Genomic DNA, 17,685 nt, shown 5'->3' with positions numbered 1-17,685 from the left:
CTAGACACGTCTACACGCTTCGTCAGTCGTCGGCAGAATGTCACCGAACTTTACTGATTTTCCATCTTTAGAACAGTCAACATCTCTTGATCGGATTTCCACCCTTAGATCAGTCACTTACTTAACTTATACATACGCACCAGCGTAACTATCTTCTCTACAAAGTTGCTGGATTAAGCTATAATTTATAACTTGTTATCTCAGTGCCATAAGGTTACAATATACACCTTATTCCAACAACTTTGTAGATATAGACAGTTATGCACGATGCGTATAGATATAAGTTAAATAGGTGATTGATCTAAGAGTAAAAACCCGATCAAGAGATGTTGACTATTCTAAAGATGGAAAATCAATCTGGAGATGATGTCTGATCTGACGATGGTAAACCAATGAAGTTCGATGACGATACTGTCGTAGAGAAAAACTCTTGCTGGGTGTTGGTCGCCCCACCACTGGTTGCTTGCGGGTGGAAATCCCGGGAAAAATGGAAAAACCCATATTTCTCTACTTTTTACCTGATGAAACAATAACCATAAGGAACGTTTCGACTTGAATATATTTTATAACGATTAAGGGCCCTAACTGTAAAATACAAATGCTTAGTTTCATTACAGTTCCATAGGATTATTGCGGTCCGACTAATTATATTTGCACAGCTAGTGGCCGCCTCGGCCGAAAGATGGATCCCGGGTTACGCACAAAGTGACCGGACACCATGCGAGTGACATATCATATCTAAAATGTATTTTGCTGGAGTAGCAAATATTGGACAAAACTGTTGCAATTTGTAACAGATAATGGCGTAAATGTAAAAGGAGCTGTACTGAACCTAGGTTACTTGCATTCGGCTGTGCATCGTGGGGTCCCACAGGAATCAGTTTTAGGGTCGCTCTTCTGGGATCTGACCTACGGCACGATACTCCGGAAGCCGATACCCTCGGACACGGCGCTGACGTATTATGCCGATGACACGGGGCGTGGTCGCCACAATTAGAGGGTTGGAGCTAGAGTTGGGACTGTGTCCGCTGAGAAGGGTTGTAACCCTGTGGATCTGCACCACAGACTGTCACGGGACACCTTAAGCCAGGTATAACAGTTGGAGGAGGCGGAAGTCGAGATGAGAATCCAGGTGAAGTATCTGGGCCTCACCATTAGACAGACCTATGGTGTATAGTAAAAAATTTTTTTTTTTTTTTTATTTATTAGAATATTTACAATAAATTCTCGTTGAGAATTTTCAGTAACTTAGTTTGGCGTGATACAATGACATGAAATATAATAGCTTTATATTGTTGATTCTAGTAGGACTAAGGATTTAATCTAGTGGGTATTTTCTTTTTAGTCTGCGGATCTGGTCCGTCGTGTCCAGTAGTTGGGTGACTAGTGGGTTGTGGTGGTTGTTGACTCTTGTGTTATATCTGCTTCTGGACTTGTGTATTTCATCTTTGACTGTAGGTATCTTGAGGTCTCGGTGGATTGTTTCGTTGGTAACATACCAGGGTGCATTTAATAGGGATCTTAGCGTTTTCGATTGGAAGCGTTGGAATATTTCAATGTTGGAGTTACTTGCTGTTCCCCATAGTTGGATTCTGTAGGTCCAGACAGGTTTTATTACGGCCTTGTAGAGGGTTATTTTGTTCTGTATGTTTAGTTTGGAGCGTCGGCCCGTGAGCCAATAGAATTTTCTTAGTTTTTCCTTTAGTTGCTTTGTTTTTTCCGAGATATGTTTTTTCCAAGTTAGCCTCCTGTCCAGGGTCATGCCCAGGTATCTTACGGAGTCCTTGCTTGGGATTATTGTGTTGTTAATGGTGACCTGGGGGCAGGTTTGTTTTCGGAGCGTGAAGGTTACATGGGAGGATTTTTTTTCGTTTATTTTAAAACCCCATTTTTGGAACCACTTTTCCATGGAGTCGAGACTTCGCTGGAGAGTGGATGAGGCAATTGCCGGGTCTGCGTGGGTAGCTAATAGTGCTGTGTCGTCGGCAAATGTTGCTATTGTTACCTCGTTTGATATGGGTAAGTCGGCAGTGTAGATGGAGAATAGTAGGGGTCCGAGGACACTACCTTGCGGTATGCCGGATTCTATTGGGAATGTTGCGGAAGTGGCGCCTAGACATTTAACTATGAATTGTCTGTTGGTAAGGTAGGATTTTAAGATGGAGTAGTATGGGTGGGGTAGGATTTTTTTAAGCTTGTAGAGTAGCCCTTCATGCCATACTTTATCGAATGCCTGTTGGATGTCTAGGAATACGACTGAGCAGTTTTTTTTCTTTTCAAGGGTTTGGCTGATCATGTGGGTTATGCGGTGGATTTGCTCTACTGTTGAGTGTTGTTTTCGGAAGCCGAATTGGTGATCTGGGAGAGTTTTCAATTCTTCTAGGAGTGGAAGGAGACGATTCGTGAGCATCCTCTCGAATAGTTTAGACAGGGTAGGTAAGAGACTGATTGGGCGATAGGAGCTGGCTTCATATATTGGTTTACCGGGTTTGGGGATGAGGGTGATTAGTGAGATTTTCCACGCCTTAGGAAAGTGTTCAAGGCGGAGGATGGCGTTAAAGATTGATGCGATGAGTGCGATCCCTTTTATGGGGAGCTCCTTGATTGCTTTATTTCCTATTAGGTCGTGACCTGCTGCTTTCTTGGGCTTTAGGCGACTGATTGCTTCTATGATCTCTGCAGAAGTGAAGGGTTGAATAGGAGGGGACATTTGGAAGGGAGTGTGCAGGTATTCGGTGACGTCCGCTGCAGCTATGGAGGAATGGGGTTGGAATACTTCAGTCAAGTGTTTGGCAAATAGGTTCGCTTTTTCTATAGGGCTACGCGCCCATCCACCCTGCGGGCGGCGGATTGGAGGTATTATTTGTGGGGGGCGCGTGAGTTTCCTGGAGGCTTTCCATAGTGAGTAGTTTAAGTCGGCTGTGGGGGACAGGCTGGCGAGATATTTGTGAAAACGGTCGTTATTGTAGTTCTTTATGGTTTTGGATAGTTTTCTAGTTGCGTTGTTTAGTTTGCGTTTGTCCTCCGGTGTTCTATGGGTCTGCCATATCCTTCTTAGTCTACGTTTTTCTGCTATTTTTTTTAATATGTACTGGGGGTATTCGTGATTGCTGATGGACGTTTTTGCCGGTGTGGAGACGCGGATAGCGTTTATTATGCTCGCAATTAGGTATTCCGTGGCTGCTTCGATTTCGTCATTGGTTTTTAGTGAGGTTGAGGCTGAAGTTGTGCGGGTAAAGACTTCTCTAAAGAGCTGCCAGTTGGTGTGTTGGTTATGAATGGATCCATTAGGTGTATTCTCGATGATGGTTGAACTGACTGTTACTATCACGGGGGAATGATCAGAGGAGAGATCGGCCGAGGAATTGATTTGGACGTGTCTTGGCGAGATATTTTTAGTTATGAAGAAATCAAGGAGATCGGGTATTTTGTTTGTGTCGGTGGGCCAGTGTGTGGGTTCGTATGTGGTAAGGTAGTTGAGGTTGTTGGTTATTATGCTTTTGAGGAGGTTTTTGCCTCTTACTGTAACCAGTCTGCTACCCCATTGGGTGTGTTTAGCGTTATAGTCTCCTCCGGCTATGTATCTGTTGCCCAGGGTGTCCAGGAAGTGGTCGAAGTCTTCTTTGGCGATGGAGTGTCTGGGAGGGCAGTATACAGCTGAGGTGGTGATTGTACCATGATAGTCTTCTATTGCTACGTTTGTTGCTTGGAGGTAGTCCTTCTGGAATGGTGGAAGTTCGTAGTGCTTGATGTTTGCTTTGATTATGATTCCGGTGCCGCCGTGGGCCTTTCCGCTGGGGTGTTGGGTATGGTAGAACTTGTATCCGTTTATGTTCAGGTAGTTTTTGTCGGTGAAGTGGGTTTCAGATATGAGCATTATGTCGATTAGCTGGTGTTTTAGGAAGAGTTCTAGCTCAAGTTTGCGTTGCGCTAGACCATTGGCATTCCACAGAGCTATGCGTCTTGGTTTTATTTTGTGTCTGGGCGTATTAATTTATCCATGATGAGTGTTAATAGCGATAGCAAATTGTTTATTTGCTCTGATTGTTTCTCTATTAGCTTTTCAAGTCTAGAGACGTTGTCTGTGTTAGGTGAGGTGGGGGCACTATTTTGGGGAGGATCCCTGTGGCTATTTGGTGTATTTTGGGTGCCTTGTACCGCTTGGGCATAGGAGTTTGAGGGAGTGGTGAGTTTGATAGGGCTGGGTGTTTGATTGGTTGGGGGGATTGGGATAACGGTGGATTTCGGCGAGCTGGGTATTTGGTGGGTTACCTCTTTTGTTCTAAGTTTGGGGTATTTGCTTGAGTACAGAGTTTTGTAGGCTGAGCAGCCTTTGTAGTTGGCAGGATGATCACCTTGACAGTGGATGCACTTCGCTGGGGTTTCCGGTGATTTCCTGCACTGGTCGGTGGGGTGTGTACCTGCACATTTGACGCAGCGGAAGGTGTGGTTGCAGTATTTCTGTGTGTGCCCATATCTTTGGCACCTTTTGCATTGAACTATCTCCTTTTTGGTTTGCGGTGGTTCGAATTTAACGATGGCGTTCATTAGGCGACTGATATTGTAGATTTCCTTGTTGTTTGGTTTCTGTTTTAAATCGATGAAAAATAGGGATAGCGGGTCTTTTGTGACTTTATGCCTTATGTTGCTGACATTGGTGACTTCGTGGCCGAGTTTCGATAGTTCTATTTTTAGTTCGTCGATGTCTGCGGAGTGGTGGATGTTTCGTAGCACCACCCGAAAAGGTCTTTCTTCTTTGAGTTGGTAGGTGTGGAAGTTGGCGTTCAGGGCCCTGAGTGTCTTGGTGAGCTCCCTGTAAGCTTCTGGATTCGTCGGCAGGATTTTTACTTGATTGTTGGTTATCTTCAGGTTATAGTCCTTCTTGGAGATATCTCTCTCTAGGGACTTGGTCATTGTCTGGATGTCGATGATATCATTAACAAATATTGGTGGGGGAGGGGGGCTTCTCTGTGCTTGTTGGTTTGGTGGCGGGCCTGCGATTTCCATGGCGTCGTTTGAGGATTCTAGTATTGCGAACCTATTGTGGGTGTTGAATTGTGTTGTTTGCTGTTGGTTTGAGTTTGTATTTGGTGATTCAATTTTACGTTTTTTCGCCTTATTGGCATCGTTGGCGCGTGGAGATCTGCTGCACTTCTGCCACGGGGGGAGTAGTACGGGGTAGTTGTAAGTTTGCGTGGGCGAGCCTGGTGGTGAATGCTGGGCCATCATCGAGCTAGCTATTTCAATATAAATAACTAGTCGTGAGGCTATGAGGCAAGGTTTGGGTAGGGGTTAGCTGCGTAGGTTTTTCTTCTCTCTGGCGGATAGGAAACACTTGGAAGGATAGGAGCACGTTGTGTTCACTTTCGACGGTTGGGTGACACGTGTTGCTTTCGAACTTCACTGGGCACTAGAGACACGTCTGTACGCTTCGGCACTCAACAGCGAACTGTATAGTAAAAAATACTGTTGAAATATTCGAGGGCATACACAAGTAAAGAACTTTTTGTGTGTTAACGGTGGGTACACGATTTATGCCATACCGGACAAGCGAAGCGATTTTTTAAAAAGCTATTTTCTATCCGTGGCTTTCATTAGTTTAGCATGTATGTATTTTTCCGTTCAAATTTTATTACCAGTCTTAATAGCATCCACGAAGGTACTGAGAACAATAGTCAACACCCCATGGTGTGTCAGAAACGAGGATATACGCAAAGACTTAAAAATACAAACGGTCAAAGAAGAAATTGGCAGGTACGCAAAAAAAATACAAGGAAAGAATGGCAACACATCCAAACCAACTGGCTGCTGAAGCGAGCAAAACTCTCATAGAAAGAAGACTAAAAAGAAAACACCCCACTGATCTCACTAAAGAAATAAAATAGTCGAACTCGAAGATGGTATCTACATGTTATTTAGCAATTAAGCTAGAAAAATTTACCGAATTTCCAGCTGGACAAATTGTAAAGTACAAATTAAATAATAATAAAAGGAAGAAGAAAAAACATGCGCTTGTATTAAAAATGTATAAATGGTTGAATTTGAGGAACTGCTCGATTTCTACCACTAATCTGCTACAACAGGTTCTGTTATATTTCTGCTGACAATCTACTAACATAATCGAATATAATAGATCCTGTATCAAGTCTGCAGACTTCTCGTACATAAAAGCTGGTAACAGGTTTTCAACAGAATCTGCTAAAACAGATTTGGCTATCTGAATACTTATTCGCGTCGCGTCATTTACAACTCATGGAACAGACGAACAAAAGAAGTAACATAAGGGACGTGGCGTCATGTGATATCAAGAATTCATTAAAATAACCCTCAATAATATATGCGAAACGACGTACATACTTGTTAAAATGTTAAAATGTTAAAAGTGACGCATGTAGGCTGGAAGTTTTGTACTAAAAATTATATTTTCCTAACTACTTATTGAAATACATAGATTTTTAGAGAATTAATAAAATTTTCATGCAAAATATAGTAAGGAAAACACATACATTTATTTATCAGTGCAAACATTTTTGAAAGTGGAATTTATTGTTACGTCGATCGAGGGTAGTATTATGTATTGTATCACCTGTACCTCACATAACATGCTCGATTCTCGACGCTTGCTAGGGAAAACCATCTGAAAATTGAGTCGCTTCGGTGCTTCTTTTTGTATATGAGTGTTGAGATCTATTTACGTGATCGTAAATGGTCATTCCCAAAAGGGGAACCTTGTAATTGGGATCAAGATCATATAATCGGGTCTCGTGATTCACATACTGAAACACCGAGCAGAGACACTCTGTTCATTTCTATCTCTAAAGAACTAGAACTTCATTGTCTTCCATGTTGATTTCTCACGACTCAATTTTCGGACAGTTTTCTCTAGCAAGTGTCGAGATCTGTTTATATGATCTTGCTTATAATTACTAGAAAATTTATCAGTACCAATAAAATCACGCGTAAAGTAACCAGCAGTAAAATGTACTTACTTTTATGTTTATGTTTTCAATAAATGTTACTAAAGTAATTATTTACAAAAGAAAGATTTCGTAAAGGGTTATATATCTATAAAAAAGTACCAGTTATGAAAATTAATTTAATTTGTTTTCAATTATTTGAATCTGTATGCACATCTCTACATATATATACATGATAACGATGCAACACACAGTAACAAAGAATCGATTATATTTATTCCTTGGAACTGAGAAGTAAAGTTTATATGTGTCATATTGACTTGTTTCTTTAATATAAGCAGTTCATAAAGGTATTAGGATTAGTATTTGTCTTTAATGTTACGCGTTTATTCTGTTACAGTTTATCACAAATTACATTAAAAATACATGGATTTTAATGTATATTACTAAAATATTTTATTTAATTATAACTAACATTACATCTAAAAAATTAAAGCGTTGAACACTAACTTAATCTTTATTAACATTGCAGATTGCAAGTATGGATTATGATGATTTCTTCTTCGAAGAAGATAAGATGTTGGTTTCATACAATTGATTATTTACTTATTGATATGTGTTACATTTCAATTTAAATATGCTTTCTTTTTCTTGTAAAATGCATGTTTGTATGCCACGGTACGGTGGGATAGTCTAGTGGATCAAACAGTACTATCTACAAATAATGTAACTTTAACAAATATTGTCGATGAATCTAAAGAAAGTTTTGTTCCATTAACCACCGTGCCATCAGCTAATGCACAATTGCATCAATTTACTACAATGGAAAATCGCATGTATGCATTTTTATGTTCCACTATTTTGTCTTTCATTCAAATTTCTTTTACTAACATTTTCTATAATACATTTAAGAGATATCACAAACTGTACGTTTTCTGTTTCTTTTAATCATTATGGAACGTAGACCAGATGTAGAACTGGTCAATCAAGATCAGTCTCTTCATCATCTACCCAATAATACGTAAGTTTTGATAATAATGTGTTTAATGCTAAAGTTATATTTTAATATATTAATTGGTACTTAATTTGTTTATAGTGTTTCATAAAAATTAATAACATAATTCAGTATTTTTTAGTTTAATATTTCTAAACATTTAATTATTATCAGAACATTCAGGTAAGGATTTTTTTTTACCAGTTATTCGATACAGATTTGTATTTAAATTGTTTTATTCTTCTTTATTTATATATTAAGCTTTATTTTATGAAATGTCATACCTCTAAGCTTTTAAAATTATTTTGTATCTATTTATGCACATTATTAGCTGTTAAAAAATATTATAAACAATAATATAATAGATAGTTTTATGTTAATGTACAGCATACTTTATATTTATATGCATTTATATTAGAAGTATTATTAATTTATTATTATTGTTGTTATTATAATAAATATGTTTATAACTTATTTCATGCTAAGAATATGAGTATGGAAGCAAATTGTATCAAATAAGTATTATACCATTAATTTATGTGAAACAATATATTAATGTATTCTTTTGTTTTATTAATTTATACAGGGGTATGACCATAACTTCTGGCAATATTGTAATACAAAAAGATAGCAGTAATCTTATTGGCATAAGTATTGGAGGTGGAGCACCATTATGCCCCTGCTTGTATATTGTACAAATTTTTGACTATTCACCTGCAGCTATAGATGGTACTTTACAATCAGGAGATGAACTTGTAGCAGTAAATGGAGTATCAGTTAAAGGAAAGACAAAAGTAGAAGTTGCAAAAATGATACAATCTTGTGATTCTGAAGTCAGTATTAATTATAATAAATTACATGCTGATCCTAAACAAGGTCGTACTCTTGATATAGCTTTGAAAAAGGTATTTATTGTCTAAACTTATATATTTATTATAAATAATTACATTATTTTAAACCTTAAATTAATTTTAGGTAAAACATAGATTAATTGAAGGAATGGGAAGTGCAACAGCAGATGCACTTGGATTATCACGTGCCATTCTTTGTAACGACGCGCTTGTACAACGATTAATGGCATTGCAGCGCACAGAAAATTTGTATAGAGGTTTAGTTTCCCATGCTAATGCTACTTTACATAGCTTTTTTGATTTAATACAAATATACAAAGGTATTGTTATACATTTTTAAATAAATTATCAAATTCCAAAAATCACTTTTAAATTTAACTGTGTCAAAAATTATTCAATTTTGAGATTATATATATATATTTATAATTATATATATATATTTATAATTTTATATATATATATATTTTTTAAGTATCATTACATTGCATATTTTAGTATTTGGTGATGCCTTTGCTGCAATAGGAGTAAGAGAACCACAACCACGAGCTAGTGAAGCTTTCAGACAATTTGGTGAACAACATAGACAAATGGAAAAATATGGAATAACAATTTTAAAAAATTTGAAACCTATATTAAATGATTTAGGCACATATCTTCACAAAGCTATTCCAGATACTCGATTAACCATAAGCAAATATGCTGATGCAAAATTTGAATATCTTTCTTATTGCTTGAAAATAAAAGAAATGGATGATGAGGAACAAAGTTACGAAGAACCTTTTTATCGAGTGGAAACAGGCAATTATGAATATCGTCTAATCTTAAGATGTCGACAAGAAGCTCGTGCGAAATTTGGTAAACTTAGATCAGATGTACTTGTAAAACTCGAATTGTTAGACAATAAACATGTTCAAGATGTCGTATGGCAATTGCAAAAATTTGCAGCTGGTTTAGCAAAATATTATGCTAATACACGGGACTTATTATCCTCTGCAATGTTATTTCCTGTTGAAGTTGATTTATCACATTCTGCATTCCAATATAAATCTACCGGTCCTCAAGTAATAACTGATGGAGAGGATGTAGATGAATTTGAACCTGAAGAAAAAGCAAATATAAATGAAGATTTACTTATAGATACACAAAACTTTCCACTAATAACATCAGAATCTAACAACATGTAGCAATGTGCTTCTTGTTTGCAAAGAATTTTAGGAACTATTACGATCTTTTATTAATATTTAAATATGAATGATATTATATATACAGTGAGCCTTTTCTAGTGTAACATACTTTTACTATTTTTAGTGAAATTCTGTTCTAGTTTCATTCTTTTTCATAATACAAAAAAATGAAACCAAAGATTATTATTTAAAAAGAACCATATAATTCTAACAAATCTGTATAAAAGAAAAATATATATATAAATACCCAAAGTATCATGTTTTCTATAATACTTGATACTTGAATATGTATATATATTACATATATATTTTTTCTTTTTTTTCTTTTGCTATTTTAAAAATATTTAAATATATTAATATATATATTTAAATATATTAAATATATTTTATATACATATAAATATTTATTAAAATTGTCTTCATACATAAGTATTCATTGTAAGGTATAAAAATGTATTTATTACATTCTAAATTCTTATAATAAATGTATATTCTATGTCAAATGAATATTATTTTTGTAAAAATTATAAATATTTTAAAAATATTAAACATTTATTATTTAAGTATAATCAAATCAAATTATTCAAACATTTACTGAAATAGTTTAACATGAAAAAATTTTTTTATAACAATACTTATGCAATAGTATAAAAATTACAATATATAATGTATATCTATTATTATTACATACATATATATATATATATATATTGTAGTATTAATTGATTTTAAACAATAATATTCTGTAAAAGGATAACCTTTTGTACTAATATCTGTAATTATTATGTAACTATAATCATGAAAAACATCTACATGTTTCAACAATATTGTGAAATGCTCAGAATAATTTTTAAAACTATTTATGTTTATATTTATTTAAATATAAAATATTATCACGAACATAAAATAATATTAAATCTTTCTGCAATATATTTACATATTTTTTTAATTATTTTCTAAATGTCATAATTGTTTATTTGAAAAACCTCAGATCAGTATATACCTATTTCATTAAAAAGTAAGGATTAAGTAAATCATAAATAATTATTTTATGTATTATAACTTAAGTTATACTAATATGCTTATTAAAAATTTACTTTATTTATTTATGCATTTATTCATATCTATTATGTAATTTTTTAATGTTTTTCGTCATTAATGTTTGTATTTAATTTTACTATGATGCTATTATATAGTAATACTAATACTACATGTCATAATATTAAAATAGAAAACTCATTGATTTCTTGAGTAAAAATTTCATTTTACATGTGATTTGTTAAAAAGAAATTAAATTTATATTTTTGAAATGTTAAGTATCATAACTTTACACCTTTTCTGCAATATAAATTAGTAATGTATATTAAATTATTTAAAAAACAATTAAAATTTTTTAAACAAATGTACGAATTTAAGTATTAATTTCAAAATACTCATTCTAATTAAAACTAAATAAAACTAATTATATCTAAGATATTGTATATATACATATATTTTTAATAGCATATCTATAATATGATAGAGTTTATCAAGTAACTAGTAAGATAGTAATTAAGTTTAACATGGATATATGCAGTCAGAGATTCTCTCGAATACAGCATAAATGAATAGAACTAGGTAGAACTGACAATGGGGTTATTAACGGATCCTGCGGCAGGATCTGGAAAAATAATAAAATTTTTATTGAAACGAGAACGACCACTTTGTTTCTTCTTATACATTAGCGGCATTGTTTGGATATTACTTCTTGCTTTACCCATATTCAACGATAGTAAGTATGAAATTGCATTACCTAAATCAAAAAATTAGGTTATGTTATAAAAATAATCTAATAGAAAATATTAACATAAGTAATTAATATTATAAATATCAATTATTTTTATTATCTATATTTGCTACATAAATAAAATAGGATTTATATATAGATTATTTTAGTTTATTATCAGAATGATATCATACATGTATTTTATAATATTATTTATACAATGTGTTTTGTATAATGGACCAAATATTTTTAAGGTGTATAATACTGATTAAAATAAGAAAACACATGTCTTGTTAATATGAATTTATAAAATAATTATGAAAATATTCAGTATTTTATGTCATCTGTTAAAGTTGTAAGTGGACTGCGGATTTTTATATATTTATAGGAAATTTGAAAGTACAAAATTGCACAGAGTACACGTAAGATAAAAAAATATATAAATACCCAAAGTATCATGTTTTCTATAATACTTGATAAATAAAACAATTCCCTATTGAGAATCTACCTTTTTAATTATATTGTACAGAATATGAATGTGCATAAAAATCTGCAATTTACTTACAAAGATATGCGATATAGAACTCAGATTATATTTTAGCATTTCAACATATTATAAAATATAGAATATATGTAAGAGTTATATATAATATAAATATAAATAGAACATTTTTTTAAATATTTTTTGTTTTTATCTGAAGATTTTTGCATTCAAATAAAAAAAAAGCTAAAAATACAGAATATATTATATAAAGAAGTAAAATGAAGGTCTGACTTTAAACAAACTGTTATTTTTATTTTTTTCTGGTAGATAGAACTATTTATTTTAATGAATTATATTATATGTAAATTAATTCTTCCAATTCAAAGTAGTAATAGTATTTATTGCATCATCCATACATTATTCAATGTTTTTGAATACTACACATAATATCAATCTAACATATATACATATAATAATATTAATATATATATATGTATTTTTTAAACATGTAGATACCTATTTCTCTGAAAATGCTTTATTGCCAGGATTGGTTACGAAAGAAAGTAACTTAGCGCAAACAGCAAAACAGTATTATATACATTTAATCCATGAAATGAAACGATATCCTGATGTAATGCCATATGCATGGTTAGCTGCTAAATTAAATCAGCTTCATTTGGATGTTTTTACACATAATTTCACATTAGTATATCCTTTTCAAGAGCAACAGGTAAATGAAAAAACATCATTTATTTTTATTAGGTAGTTTCTCAGATATTTCTTTAAATTAATTATTAAGTGAGTTATACTATCATCAAAGAAAGACAAAATTTTGAAAGATATAAAACATATTTCGTAAAAATATAAAGATTGGTACATTTATAGTTTACAGGCCAAAATATATATGGGATTATGAGAGCTCCAAGAGCAGCTAGTACAGAAGCAATTGTAGTTAGCGTCCCTTTTAGACCAATTAATAGTATTTATTTGGATACTGCACCTTCTATTGCTCTTCTTCTTGCATTTGCTAAATTTTGTAGAAGTAAGTATTTACAAAAAATATAATTAAATTGTTTTTTAATAATTCTGATAGTATTATCTTATAATAAAATGAGAAGTGGCTTTGTGTTATGTACAAATAAGCTTGGATAATAGTTTTGAAATATATAAATATCATGAAAATAAATGAAAGTTTTAACACGTTCGTCGCCACGTCGCACATATCTATGCGATAGATATACTTCTGTGGGGGCCCCATCACCAAGGTATGGTGACGCTCTTCTTGTCGAGTTAATTAAATATACGATATTATATATAGGGTATACAACATAAAAATATTAAAAACACATTATACCATACTTTTTATTAATTTATATTCTGGATAATATATTATATTAATCTATATCGCATGGTATTTGTTAAAACATTCCAAACACATTTGGGGTGATTTTGGGCACTTCGAACAATAGTTGTAGATTCCCTCATCACTACTCTCCTCAATTTCAAATATATTTTCACACTATTTACTGAACATTTTGAGGATGAAAAAGTCACTGATGTGCGTCTCACAAGTATGGTTCTCGATTAAATGAAAGATCTGAGATATCTGCCATGAGATCCCTCGGAATACTCTAGCTGGGAAGCTTATCGCTTTCTCCATTTCAAAACTAAATAATCTTTTCTTTACAATGAACAAACAATGAGTCTAAACAATGAGTCAAAGGCAATAAACAATGAATCGAAGGCGATAAACAATGAATTCCCACTTATCGCTCTATTTACATTCTGCGTACTAGCGGTCGGATTTGGGCCCCGCAGGAAACTTAGCCGAATCACGCTGGGCGACGAACGTGTTAAAATAAATATGTGTAAAGATAAAAATGTAATTCTATATAAGGATTATGTTTATTTTTTATATAATATAATTACTTGTATTATTTAGTTATGTACTTTTATTTTATTAATAATGTATTAAAAACTTGATTTATAGAACAGAAATACTGGGCAAAGGATATTGTATTCCTAATAACAGAACATGAACAATTAGGAATACAAGCGTGGTTGGATGCATATCATGGAGTTACTAGTGGTAACAAAGGTATACTTATATCTGGAGATCTTCCTGGTCGTGCTGGCTCCATTCAAACTGCTATTAATTTGGAATTACATTCAATGAAGATTACATCTATTGACGTTAAAGTATGTTTGTTTTATTAAATTTTAATTAACTAAAATTCTAGAGTGGAGTTATTATTATACATTTTTATTTAATTTTAATTACCTAATAATCCTTTTCTATTCTGTAAGATTTGAACATTAACAATATGTGTAAATTTATGTACAAAAATATTTAAGTAATTTATGTTGTGTTTTATTTTAAAGCAAAAAAAGATTAAGAGTCAATTTCATTGAATAAATTTATTGTCTCTCATTCATCTGCTTGTTAAACAAAATTAAAATTTTTATTTCAGCTGTATTAAAATAAATGAAATGAAAAAATGAATGAATGTTTATAATACTTGAAAATATCCAAAATGTTTCAATTTATGCAGTAATTATTATTTATTTGACAAATATTATTATTCTTAAATTGTAGATAATTTAAAGGAAATTCGTAAAAAATATCATTTTATCTAGAATCATATAAAGTTTCCTTTTTCTCTAGGTAGAAGGATTAAATGGTCGATTACCCAATTTAGATCTTTTTAATTTGGCACAAAATATGATAGCCAAGGAAGGAATTCGACAATCATTTCAAAAACGTTTTGATGTTAAATATAAAAATAAGTTTAACTATTGGTGGTATCATTTCAATACACTTCTGATGATGATTACAAGTCAAGCTACTGGAATTCCAACAGGAAATCATGGACTTTTCCATAGGTATCTAATAACTATAAAAAATCATGGAAGATTTATTATTAATTTGTTATTCATAATATATATATATATGTATATATGATTCCATTTACAAATCTAAAAGTATTTTTTTTTATCTAGCATATTTTTCAAAACGTTTGTAATAACAGATTAAAATAACATTACTGAAATTAATGATGTTAATATGCATGGTATTAATTAATGTATAAACAAAAACCATCCTGTTTTATGTCTTATTTGGTTGGTCAGATTTATAAATTCTCTTGTGAGAAATACTGATTATTTTACTTTTCAATAAGGATTATTGTATTTTAATTATTATTGTTTTCTCATCATTTAATAGTTTTCCTTTATTGAATATTGTTATAGGTTCGGTATTGAAGCGATTACTTTGGAAGGTTTTGAAAAGCCTGGTCAACAAAATTCTAATGGAAATTTTTATCAAATTGGTCGTATTGTAGAAAGTATAGTACGATCGTTAAATAATTTATTAGAACGTTTTCATCAATCTTATTTTTTTTATCTGCTTCCATCAACAGATACTTATATTTCTATTGGTGAGTGAAAACCAATGTTTTGTTTTTCGTTATTAAAAAATTTACAAACTTAGAAAATAAAAAATTCATTGCGATATATAATTATATACAGAGTTAGTCTTTATATATTTAGTAATGAAATATAAATAATTATCATTGAAAAAATATTTTAGGATTTTATATAAGATCTTTAGTCTTAATTATTGCTGGGATATTTGTAAAGGCATTTTCTATTTGGCAAAGGCTTCAAGTATCCACTTCTGTAGAAGATAAGAAAAACACCGTTATTAAACAGTCAAAGGTTTGTTTTTTTAACTTTCTTTTTACATGTTTAACTAATAAGTAATAAGCTGAAAATTTAATATTTATTATTGATAAATATAGAATATTTGTTTAAGCCATAAATTGATATATTTTCTGTAATTATAACAAATATTATATACTTATAACATATACTTTTTTTATAGGATGATGGATTTGACATTGGTGTTATTATGTCAGAAATATTATGGAGCCATATTTGTGGTGTTGTAATTGCAACATCCCCATTCCCACTTACTTATTTTGGTAAAAAAGTAAATTCTCATACAGAAGACTCTATATATTTGGGTTTTGTTGCAATAACTATCTTAACATTAATATGGCCATTTTATTCTAGAAGGTAACTTCTCATGTTAATTCATTAACTGATGCCATAATAAGTTATACTTAAATTAATTATTGTTACTTCTAGGCAAATGAAATATAAAAATGCAGCTTTAGTTTGTGTGATTGCACTAGTAGAGTTTGGTACTGTATTAATGTGCATAGCAATGCATAATTTTTCTTTGGCACTTCTGACTGCTGTAATTTATGTACCGTTTGTATTTGTTCTACCAATTGCACCAAAACAAAATCTCACCAAGTAAGTATATTTTGAAGATTAAATTCTTTTTAGATCATATTTTTCAAAATATAAAATAAAACGTATTGTCCAATTTGATTTATATTAAAATATTTAAAATATTATAGTTCACATAACTTATTAATTTACAAATTGTTTTTCCTAAATACAAAAAATTATTAATTACAAATTATTGTCTCTTATTCTTTTACATCGTAAAAACATTTTTAAAGAAAAACTGGAATATTATTTAGAATTATTAAAATCTATAATACAATTATGTTGCAGATCACGCAAAATGCTTTCTTTTATGTGGGTTTTTCTACATCCATTTATGATTGCAAGTTTATTCATAATGTGTTACACATACATGTATTTTTTTTCTGATTCCCTTCCCTCAATTTTATTTCGAGGATATCGTGCTACAAAGCAAGCATTTGTTTTTAGTATCATGGATTCAATGATTTATGGGAATTGGTTATATGATGTAACAGTTTTAACAATGTTTCCTATTTGGTTTATATTTTGGAACATTTTATGTTTTAATATAGTATGAATTCCTAATATATGTAAATAGTTCTTTTTATAATAAAAATTATAATTATGGTAACTTATTATTATTATTATCTAAGAATTTTATGGAACACTATATACTGTATAATAAGAAAAATTTGTTAGTAGTGTATCATATTTCATCAATATGAAAAACTATTTATACTATTATTTATTCCTGTTAATTAAGATGCAATAGACAGTCACTGCCTATTATATATTGAATAGAATATTTATTTATAATATTTAAAACTTTCGATTTTGAATATTATATAAATTTAATTTGTATAATGTATTCAATTTTTTATGTGATTATAAAATATTTTGATTAAATTATTGCATAATGAAAACAAATATCAAATAAAAAATGGGCTAAACTTTACTATAGGGGACAAACAATTACTGAAATTTTTTGCAATCTTGTAATTTTCAACATGTAAAATACAAAGATAGAAAATATAAGTTCTAAAGTGTAGAATTTATTGGTTCAACAATTAAAACTATGTAAAACTGGGCATTTTTTAGTATTCCACACGTTACTTTAATGCCATAATTACTAATTTGATAATCTATCGAAGATTATCAAAATGTATTGCATGTAATGCCTCGAGAAAATGGAGCTTATAACAGAAGAAGAAC

At 31.4% G+C, this 17,685-nt stretch overlaps 3 protein-coding genes across 14 annotated transcripts in view; all 3 read left to right on the top strand.

Annotated features, from left to right (window-relative positions):
- Positions 1-1,322: 1,322 nt before the first annotated feature.
- LOC126924122 (intraflagellar transport protein 122 homolog) overlaps positions 1,323-17,685 on the top strand; it is a 33,657-nt gene continuing 17,294 nt past the window's right edge. For 2 of the 6 annotated variants that reach the window (XM_050738303.1, XM_050738293.1), the window contains exon 1: positions 1,323-1,468. The gene's annotated coding sequence lies outside the window, so the exon portion shown is untranslated. The remainder of the gene's footprint in view (positions 1,469-17,685) is intronic. The other 4 variants (XM_050738327.1, XM_050738321.1, XM_050738324.1 and 1 more) reach the window with 4 other exon arrangements.
- On the top strand, positions 6,957-10,509 carry LOC126924269 (PRKCA-binding protein-like). Of its 7 annotated transcripts, XM_050738568.1 has the most exons (7): positions 7,002-7,267; positions 7,450-7,496; positions 7,610-7,753; positions 7,882-7,938; positions 8,498-8,816; positions 8,887-9,082; positions 9,258-10,509. In XM_050738568.1, the coding sequence occupies exons 2-7, from the start codon at positions 7,459-7,461 to the stop codon at positions 9,944-9,946; spliced, it is 1,443 nt and encodes a 480-aa protein (XP_050594525.1). In that variant the 5' UTR covers positions 7,002-7,267; positions 7,450-7,458; the 3' UTR covers positions 9,947-10,509. The 7 variants fall into 7 exon arrangements, with proteins under 7 accessions (XP_050594570.1, XP_050594525.1, XP_050594533.1 ...); XM_050738576.1 differs by lacking the exon at positions 7,882-7,938 and having other exon boundaries at positions 7,003-7,267; XM_050738584.1 differs by lacking the exon at positions 7,610-7,753 and having other exon boundaries at positions 7,004-7,267.
- Positions 11,471-17,648, top strand: LOC126924197 (glycosylphosphatidylinositol anchor attachment 1 protein). Its single transcript, XM_050738449.1, has 10 exons — positions 11,471-11,717; positions 12,708-12,925; positions 13,081-13,237; positions 14,186-14,394; positions 14,861-15,078; positions 15,445-15,632; positions 15,785-15,912; positions 16,079-16,272; positions 16,345-16,515; positions 16,783-17,648. Exons 1-10 carry the CDS (start codon positions 11,576-11,578, stop codon positions 17,048-17,050), a joined length of 1,893 nt encoding a protein of 630 aa, XP_050594406.1. The 5' UTR covers positions 11,471-11,575; the 3' UTR covers positions 17,051-17,648.

Source organism: Bombus affinis, chromosome 2 (assembly GCF_024516045.1).
Source record: "Bombus affinis isolate iyBomAffi1 chromosome 2, iyBomAffi1.2, whole genome shotgun sequence".
Taxonomy (NCBI): domain Eukaryota; kingdom Metazoa; phylum Arthropoda; class Insecta; order Hymenoptera; family Apidae; genus Bombus; species Bombus affinis.
The sequence above is the reverse complement of the archived record's forward strand: the minus strand, read 5'-3'. Positions and strand labels throughout refer to the sequence as shown.

Coding starts and splice junctions, on each gene's coding strand:
- LOC126924197 (XM_050738449.1), top strand. CDS start 11,576: ATGGGGTTATTAACGGATCCTGCGGCAGGATCTGGAAAAATAATAAAA. Junction 12,926..13,080: donor ATCCTTTTCAAGAGCAACAG/GTAAATGAAAAA, acceptor GTACATTTATAG/TTTACAGGCCAAAATATATA. Junction 14,395..14,860: donor TTACATCTATTGACGTTAAA/GTATGTTTGTTT, acceptor CTTTTTCTCTAG/GTAGAAGGATTAAATGGTCG.
- LOC126924269 (XM_050738568.1), top strand. CDS start 7,459: ATGGATTATGATGATTTCTTCTTCGAAGAAGATAAGAT. Junction 8,817..8,886: donor TTGATATAGCTTTGAAAAAG/GTATTTATTGTC, acceptor AATTAATTTTAG/GTAAAACATAGATTAATTGA. Junction 9,083..9,257: donor TTTAATACAAATATACAAAG/GTATTGTTATAC, acceptor TGCATATTTTAG/TATTTGGTGATGCCTTTGCT.